Source organism: Eriocheir sinensis, chromosome 57, assembly GCF_024679095.1.
Source record: "Eriocheir sinensis breed Jianghai 21 chromosome 57, ASM2467909v1, whole genome shotgun sequence".
In the NCBI taxonomy this organism is placed as follows: domain Eukaryota; kingdom Metazoa; phylum Arthropoda; class Malacostraca; order Decapoda; family Varunidae; genus Eriocheir; species Eriocheir sinensis.
Genome location: NC_066565.1, coordinates 2,800,689 through 2,809,779, shown reverse-complemented (window position 1 = coordinate 2,809,779; position 9,091 = coordinate 2,800,689). Strand labels below are relative to the sequence as shown.

Below are 9,091 nucleotides of genomic sequence, written 5' to 3'. Positions count from 1 at the left end.
GAAATCTTGTCTAACTATTAAATTCTTCATCATAGCCTCGCATTTTACACAACAGCTGATTAATTATGTCATGTAGGCCTATTTTTCTACCATTTTTTTTCATTTCTAACCAGTCTTTTTTTTCTACAACGATGTAAGGAAATCTTGTCTAACTATTAAATTTTTCACCATAGCCTCGCATTTTACACATCTTATTTAAATATATCATGTATCTTTCTACCATTTACTATTTCATTCTAAATAGTCTTCTTTTTCTACAACGATGTAAGGAAATCTTGTCTAACTATTATTTTTTTCATCATAGCCTCGCATTTTACACATCTTATTTAATTATGTCACGTATCTTTCTCTCAGTGAACATGAGAGAAAATAATTAAAGGCGGCTTTACACCTGGCAATTCCTAGTCGGCAATACAGGCTCGGCTGCATTTTTGGTCTGGGTCTGGGTCTGGGCGCCCTTCTCGAGGCAAGTTTTCTGCAGCTGAGCGCGTCCGTCTTGTATTGCCGACTGGCGGCTGAGTACAACATGTCGGCGCCAATAAAACAAGAAATGACAGATATGGACAACAAGATTTGGAGCCAGGAGGCCGAGGTGGCATTACTGGAGGAAGTGAGGCAGAAATATAGATACTCGTGGGCCCCACAAGATAAGCTGTATGAGAAGCTGAGTCTACGCAAAACAACTTTTGAGAGAGTGGCAGCAACATTACGATAAATGTTTACCTCTTTGCGAGATATCGAAGGAGGTAAGGAACGATTATTTTCGTGTATATAATAATCACACTATGTAATGCCTGGGATGGCATGTTCCTCCCTTCTCCTTTGTTGTTAAATGCAACAATGAACAATCAATCAATCAATCAATACTACTGAAGGTAAAACTCGTTTACTTAAAGTATTTCTACAATATTAGGCTAATGGACCAAACTCATTGTGGTGTTAATATATGGCAGTAGCCGTTTGGGGTGTCTGGGATGAAGTCATGCCCTTGCATTTACTAGCTGTTCACGGCGGCTCCTCCCACGTGTGAACATACTTGTCCCGAGAGCACCCAGCTGGTCTGGCCGCTAGATCCTCGCGGCTGTATTGCCGGCCAGGAATTGCCAGGTGTAAAGCCGCCTTAAGTCATCGCTCTTTCTACCATTTACTTTTTTTCCTTGCCTCGCGTTGCACTGCAGGTCATCAGTAGGCTAACTTTCATCTTTCAAACGTTATATTAGTCTTCATTAACACTACTGGGGCTGATTTATCGGTTTTATAAGGATTCCAAGGCGTGATTAGTTTTTCGTGTTGATATATATATATATATATATATATATATATATATATATATATATATATATATATATATATATATATATATATATACAATGTATATATATATCACTTTTTATGACTTGAGTTTATAATGTGTTGATTTAAATGTGAAAATCTTATACTTCTAACTACAAATATTGAAGTGAAAGAAAAAAAAAAACTATACATGGAACTGTTGATGATTATTATATGACGTTTAAAAAATCTGTTTAAGCCCACTTTTCATAATTAGTCCACCTTTTTACATATATAGTAAGTCCACTTTTCATATAATGAGTCCACCTTTTCATATAGCAAGTCCACCTTTTCATATAATGAGTCCACCTTTTCATATAGTTAGTCCACCTTTTCATATAATTTCATACTGTAACTCTCCGTTCTTTCTCCTCCACATTTTGATATAGTAAGTCTCTCCTCTGTCTCTTCCAGTTTTCTTTAGTCTCCCCTTTCACGACAGGCTAAGTTACCCCTTCATACTCCACTATTCCATTTTCTTTTTTTCTTTTCGCCATCTGCTTCAAGATATATGTAAGTCACCGCTCCTCTCTCTCTCTCTCTCTCTCTCTCTCTCTCTCTCTCTCTCTCTCTTAGTTTTGTTTATTTTCTTTAGTTTATTTAGTGTTTCTTGCCCTTTTTTTTCTTTTCTTCATTTTTTCCTTCTTTCCTCTTTTTCTTTCTATTATTTTCGCTTTTTTTCAGTCCCTTCTTGAATTATAACTTCTCTCTCTCTCTCTCTCTCTCTCTCTCTCTCTCTCTCTCTCTGAAACTAAAACACGTTCCCTACATTTATTTCTTTATTTATTCGTATATTTATTTATTATTTACCTATAAACAAATATTACAATGAACAGTTTGCGGTGATTAACAAATATCAGGAAAAGGAAGACAGACAGACAGACAGAGAGACAGACAGACAGACATAAACTCGGACAGAAAGACATACAGACATACAGATAAACAGACACAGACAGATATATAAAAAAAAAACATACAGAAAAAAAATACTGACAAACATTGACATCGGTAAGCATGTTTTTAAAGGGGGAGGGGGCGCGGAAGGGGGGAGGGGGGAAGGGAAGGGGGGCTTACCTGGATATAATTAATGCCTCAGGTGAATTAACATATAAGGGGGGTGGGGAAAACAATAGGGGGGGGGGCTGGTTTAATAAATACAGGGGGTGGGGGGTGAGGAGGAGAAGGGGGAGGGGGAGGAAGGAGGGGGTGGGGGCGCCAGCACACACATGCCCCCTCCTTCCTTCCCCCCACCCTTCCCCTCTTTTGATAAATAGCAATGATAACGATATATGGTGAGGTGGGGGGTGGATGTGTCAGGGGGGGGGGAGTATGCCCTTAGTGTGGGTGTATGGGTGTGTGGGCGTACCTCGGACCACTCTTCTTCAATATTTTTAGGGGCAGTAAGTAGCGGGCTGTTTTTTCATTATTGTTTTCTTTTTTTTTAAGCCCTTGATCTGTCTCCTTTGCTGTAAAAAAAAGGGATCTCTGCCCAGTCAAACAGTTTAAAGATTGTCACAAGTGTCGAGTGGGCCTGAACGGGACGGCATCAAACTGAAAGAGCTCAGTGTGACATCTTCAAGAATTACGATGTTTAGACCCGGCGGAGGCTACTGTGAGATCCAAGACCATTCATTAACCCGAAATTGACCTCTCTTTTGGGCACTCTTTACTTTTGTTTATTATGGGAGCGGCGAGTAGCGGGCTTTTTTTCATTATTGTTTTTTTAAGCCCTTGATCTGTCTCCTTTGCTGTAAAAAAAAGGGATCTCTGCCCAGTCAAACAGTTTAAAGATTGTCACAAGTGTCGAGTGGGCCTGAACGGGACGGCATCAAACTGGAAAAGCTCCGTGTGACATCTACAAGAATTACGATGTTTAGACCCGGCGGAGGCTACTGTGAGATCCAAGACCATTCATAAACCCGAAATCGACCTCTCTTTTGGGCACTCTTTACTTTTGTTTATTATGGGAGCGGCGAGTTGCAGGCTTTTTTTTTCTACACTCTTTTTGTTGCCATGGAGCCGTCTTCTTTGTTGTAAAAATATAAAAAATAAAAAATAAACGTAGCGGGTGTGGTTCCCTATTGGTTGAGACGGTGACTGATTGGTATTGTTGTGGGGTGTCGTGGTAGTGACATTGGGTGTACTGATGGGATTACAATATAAATACGTTTGTTTTGGTTTAGTATGCCATCGAGGGCTAAGTCTATATATACCAAGTCAAGTCACTCTGCTTCAGAACTACGACCGGTACGCGCAGGAGACGGTTTTGGGGCGGAGCAGCGGGATGACGTCACTTGGAGCTAAAGAAAAAAAATACCCGCCAGTTCAGGGGTGACTAAAGTTGGGACCGTATGTGCATTCTGGATGTGCATTCTCGCCTTCTTTCACAGCGCGTTCAGGCAAGCCACTGACGAAAAAATGTCTTTTTTATTGTGCTATTGCGTGACTGTAATTTCAATGCCTACAAACGGCGGTGTGTGGTGTGAGGGAGGGCATGTTGAAATGATTGATTTAAATTAGTCCTCCTTTCCTCGTTTTCTCTAAATCCCTGTTTCTACATTCTCTAGTTTGGCTCCAAGCAGTGTCACGCATAAACCACGCCTCGGCCGTGTCTCCTCCCACAAACCTGCGTATGACTTGACTTGGTGTATAATAGACTTAGATCGAGGGTTTGTCCTACTAATGGGGTTGTCTTAGTGTATATTGAAGGCGTTACTCTGTGTTGCTGGGGGTACTGGTGTGTGTGTTGACGGCGCTGCACATGACGGGTGTGTGTGCGTGTGTCCGCCTAGGAGGAGGAGCTCACGGACACCGACGCGGACACCTTGGCCTCGCTGATGTCCACGGAGGTTGTGTGGGGGCGGCGCGGCGCGTTCACCGACAGCGAGGCGTCGGAGTAGGCCGCGTAGCCCACCGCAGGCTCCCAGTCCCCCACGGCCTCCACCTCCTGCTCCTCGGCGTCCTTCTCCACTTCCTCGGCGCCCACGGGGTCCTTCGGGGAGGCCTTGAGGGTGGCGGTGGTGGTGGTGGTGGTGGAGGAAGGCGCTGATGATGGTGGTGGTGATGATAATGATGATGGTGATGGCGGTGGTCCTTGGGCCTGGGCTGGGGCGTGAGTGTCCTGCTTAGGGGCGGCGACCTTCACCTGCGCTGCCTCACTGCCGGAGGAGTAGCTGTCATCGCCGCCACCACCACCGCCGCCACCACCGCCGCTGCCGCCGCTGCCCTTGATGATGTCCTCTGTCTTGGGTGCCCCGTAGGCTGCCTGAGGAGAGCTAGCGGACCCGTACGCCGCCCCGGAGGCCGTCTTGGGGGCCCCGTAGGCTGGGGAGGGAGCCTTGGACGGGGCCTTTCCGCTGGGCTTCTGGTACACGTGTACGGGTGGCCTGACGCCCTGGTAGATGATGATCGGGGGCTTGTGGAAGGCCTTGGGGGCTGGCAGGTACGTGGGCTCGGGCTTACTGGCCTTGGGGGGGCCATAGGTGGGGCGGGGTCCCTTGGGTGGGGGGCCATAGCTCGGTCTAGGGGCCTTGGACGGGGCCTTGGGTCTGTAGGATGGTGCGGGTGCCTTGGGAGGGCCGTAGCCGGGTGACGGGGCCTTGGGCGGGGGGCCATAGCTAGGCGAGGGGGCTTTGGGGGGGCCATAGCTCGGGGATGGGGCCTTGGGAGGGCCATAGGACGGTGATGGAGCCTTGGGAGGGCCATAGGACGGTGATGGGGCCTTGGGGGGGCCATAGGACGGTGATGGGGCCTTGGGGGGGCCATAGGACGGTGATGGGGCCTTGGGGGGGCCATAGGACGGTGATGGGGCCTTGTGTGCCTTGGGTGGGCCATAGGTAGGGGACGGTGCCTTGGGCGGAGGGCCATAGGACGGGGCCGGGGCCTTGGGGGGAGGGCCATAGGAGGGTGCCGGGGCCTTGGGGGGAGGGCCATAGGAGGGTGCCGGGGCCTTGTGCAGCTTGGGCGGCCTGTAGCTGGGCGTAGGGGCCTTGGGCGGGGGACCATAGCTGGGGGAGGGCGCCTTTGGTGCCTTGGGCGGACCATAGCTCGGGGAGGGAGCCTTGGGCGGCGGGCCGTAGCTAGTAGCCGGGGCCTTGGGGGGGCCGTACGTGGGCGTGGGGGCCTTGGGCGGGGGACCGTAGCTGGGGGCCGGAGCCTTGGGCGGGGGGCCATAGCTTGGCGCCGGGGCCTTGGGCGGGGCGCCGTATGAGGGTCGCGGGGCCTTAAGGGCGGGCCTTGGGGCCTTGATGCCCTTGAGAGGCAGGCCGAAGGAAGGCTTGGGCGCGGCGGGGGACACGTGCAGGCCCTTGGGCGCGGGAGGGGCCTTGGGGGGGGCCTGGTAGACGGGGGGCTGCTGGTACACATGGATGGGGGGGTGGCCCGCGTAGATGATGTGGGGGGCGGGGGTGGCCTTGGGGGCCTTGGGGGGGCCGTAGGTGGGGGGCGGCGGGGCGTAGACCTGGGCCTTGGCGGGGGGCGGCGCGTAGGCCTTGGGGGCCTTGAGGGACGGCGCCTTGGGGGGCGGGGCGTAGGAGGGCTTGGGCGCGGCCTTGGGGGGCGGGGGGCGGTACTGGGCCTTGGGCGGGGCGCCGTAGCTGGGCTGGGGCGCGGCGGGGGCGGCGTACGGGGGCGGGGGCGCGGACACCACCACGGGGCTGGGCGCGGGCGGGGCGGCGATGTAGATGGGTCCCGTGTTGGCGGGGGCGCCGTACTGGGGGCCCGGGGCCTTGGGCTGGGGCTTGGGGGGGCCGTACGTGGGGGCGGGGCGCTTGGGGGGCCCGTACGAGGGGGAGGGTGCCTTGGGGGGAGGTCCGTAGCTGGGAGCCGGGGCCTTGGGCGGCGGGCCGTAGCATGGGGCCGGGGCCTTGGGGTGCTGGCACTAGGATGGGGCTGGGGCCTTGGGGGGCGGGCCATAGGACGGGGTGGGGGCCTTGGGCAGCGGGCCCTTGGCTATGGACGAGGCCTTGGGGGGGCCGTAGCTTGGAGGGGAGGCCTTGGGCGGCGGGCCGTAGGAGGGGGCGGGGGCCTTAGGCGGGGGTCCATAGGACTGAGTCGGGGCCTTGGGGGGGCCATAGGACGGGGACGGAGCCTTGGGCGGGGGGCCGTAAGACGGTGCCGGGGCCTTGGGCGGGGGGCCGTAGCTGGGCCTGGGGGCCTTGGCGGGCAGCCTCAGCGGGGCCTTGGAGGGTAGTCTGAAGGGCGCCTTGGAGGGCAGTCTCAGCGGAGCCTTGGAGGGGAGTCTGAAGGGCGCCTTGGAGGGTAGTCTGAAGGGCGCCTTGGGCGGGGGCCTGTAGCTGGGCCTGGGGGCCTTGGGCGGCGGGCCATACGACGGGGAGGGCGCCTTGGGCGGCGGGCCATAGGATGGGGCGGGAGCCTTGGGTGGTGGTCCATAGGAGGGGGCGGGCGCCTTGGGCGGCGGTCCGTATGAGGGCGCGGGCCCCTTAGCCTTGGGCGGGGGTCCGTACGAGGCCTTGACGGGCGGCGCGGGCGTGTGCACCACGTGGATGGGCGGCGAGGAGTCTGACTGGTAGATGAGCACCGGCAGCTCGTGGTGCGGCAGCGGCACGTACTTCACGGCCTGGGCCTTGCCGCCGCTGCCGCCGCTGTACCCGCCGGCCTGGGGGAGGGGGGGGGGTTAGGGCATGGCAGGGACACACACACACACACACACACACACACACCATTCTCTCTCTACCTTCCTGCCTCCTTTTATATCCCCTCTCTCCTATCCTCCCTTTTCTTCTCATTTCTCCCTTCCCCTTCATTCCGCCACCTCTCTCCTTCCCTTCTCATTTACCCATTTTCCTTCTCTTCTCCCCCCCTCTCCTTCCCTCCCTTCTCATTTTTTCCCTTACACACACACACACACACACACACACACACAAGAACTCACCCTTCCCTTCCCCTCCCAAACACTAGCACCCTTCCCTTCCACCCCTCCCCCCTTCCCCCACCCCCTTCCCCCACCCCACACCTCACCTTGGGCAGCGGCGGCCTGGGGAAGTGAATAATCGGCGGCTTTTCATCGGAGTACACGATCGGACCCGCGTATTCGATGGCAGGTTTGTAGGCCTTCTGCGTGGACCCTGAAGCGCTGTACGAGGCTGGTGGGTAGTCAGCTGACACCTCCGACACATGGCACACCAGCGCAACACACCAGCCCGCCAGCAACACTCCCGCGGCCTGCAAAACAAGGGGGTGTTGAGGGGGGATGTGAAAATGGTTGCTAGCTGGAAGGAAGGGAAAAGGAGGGAAGAAGGGAGGGTTAGAGAAGGAAGGGAAGGGAAGAGGGATGGAAAGGAAGGGAAAAAAGGAAGGGGGGGGATAGAGAAGAATGGGAAGGAAAGAGGGGAGAGAATGGGGGTATTGAGGGGAGGGATAAAAGATGGGGATGGAAAGGAAGGGAAAAAAAGGGTAGAAGGGAGGGAAGGAAAGAGGGAGGAGAAGGGAGGAAGAAAAAGGGGAATGAAGAGAGGAAGGGAGGGGAGAGAGAGAGAGAGAGAGAGAGAAAGAGAGAGAGAGAGAGAGAGAGAGAGAGAGAGAGAGAGAGAGAGAGAGAGAGAGAGAGAGAGAGAGAGAGAGAGAGAGAGAGAGAGAGAGAGAGAGAGAGAGAGAGAGAGAGAAAAAAAAGATGAAGAGAACGGTGTGTGTGTGTGTGTGTGTGTGTGTGTGTGTGTGTGTGTGTGTGTGTGTGTGTGTCCTAGGGCCTTACCTGCACACGCACACACGCACACACAGGCCTACACACGCATTCCTAAGCCTACATAACTGGCCTACTTACAGAGAGAGAGAGAGAGAGAGAGAGAGAGAGAGAGAGAGAGAGAGAGAGAGAGACAGTCACGTACAGACAGACTTGATCAAACAGACACAATTAATAGTGACACAATGCAGAGGAAGAGGAGGAGGAGGAGGAGGAGGGGGAGGAAGAGGAGGAGGAAGAAGATATAGGGTGAAGAAATGAGGAGGAGGAAGAGGAGGAAGAAGAGGAGGAATATGAGTTAGTTAGGAAAAGAAAAAAATAAGAAGAGAAAATGGAGGAGGAAGAGGAAGAAGAGAGAGAAGGAAGAGGAGGAGGAAGAAGAAGAAGAAGAGAGAGAAGGAAGAGGAGGAGGAGGAGGAGGAGGAAGATACAGGGAGGAAAATCAAGTTCAAGGAGGGTGGAGGGACGAAGGGAGGGAAGGGAGAGGAAAGGAAGAAGGGAAGGGAGAAAGAAAGGGAAGGGACGGAGAAGGGAAGGGAGGGAAGGGAGAAGGGAGGGAGAGAAGGGAAGGGAGAAGGAAGAAGGAAAGGGAGGAGAGGGAGAAGGAAGAAGGAAAGGGAGGGGAGGGAGAGGGGAGGGAAGGGAAGGGAGAAGGGAAGAGAGGGAAGGGAGAAGGGAAGGGAGGGACGAAGGGAGAAGGGAGGGAAGGGAAGGAAGAAGGAAAGGGAGGGAAGGGAGAAGGAAGGGAGGGGGAAGGGAAGGGAGAAAAGGAAGAAGGATAGGAAGGGAAGGGAAGGGAGGAGGGAGGGAAGGGAGGAAATAATCGAGACTTTCTCCCTCCTTGAACCCTAATACAATTCCGCCCTTCGAGAAAACAGGGAGAGAAAGGGAGGAAGGAAGGAAGGGAGGGAGGGAAGGAACTTGAGGAGGAGGAGAAGGAAGAAGAGGAAAAAAGGGAGAAAGGAGAGAAAGTAGAGGAGAAGAGGGAGAGAAAGAGAGGAGGAAAAAAGGGAGAAATAGTAGAGAAGGAAGGGAAAGAGAGAGAGAGAGATGGAGGGA

General features: G+C 53.7%; 1 protein-coding gene across 1 annotated transcript in view; it reads right to left on the bottom strand.

Moving 5' to 3' along the window:
* Window positions 1-4,120: 4,120 nt before the first annotated feature.
* The window catches only part of LOC126984335 (uncharacterized), a 13,373-nt gene continuing 8,402 nt past the window's right edge, over window positions 4,121-9,091 (bottom strand). The window contains 3 exon segments of the mRNA XM_050837947.1: window positions 4,121-4,336; window positions 4,598-6,949; window positions 7,312-7,515. Of these exon segments, the coding sequence (XP_050693904.1) occupies window positions 4,121-4,336; window positions 4,598-6,949; window positions 7,312-7,515 (2,772 nt within the window).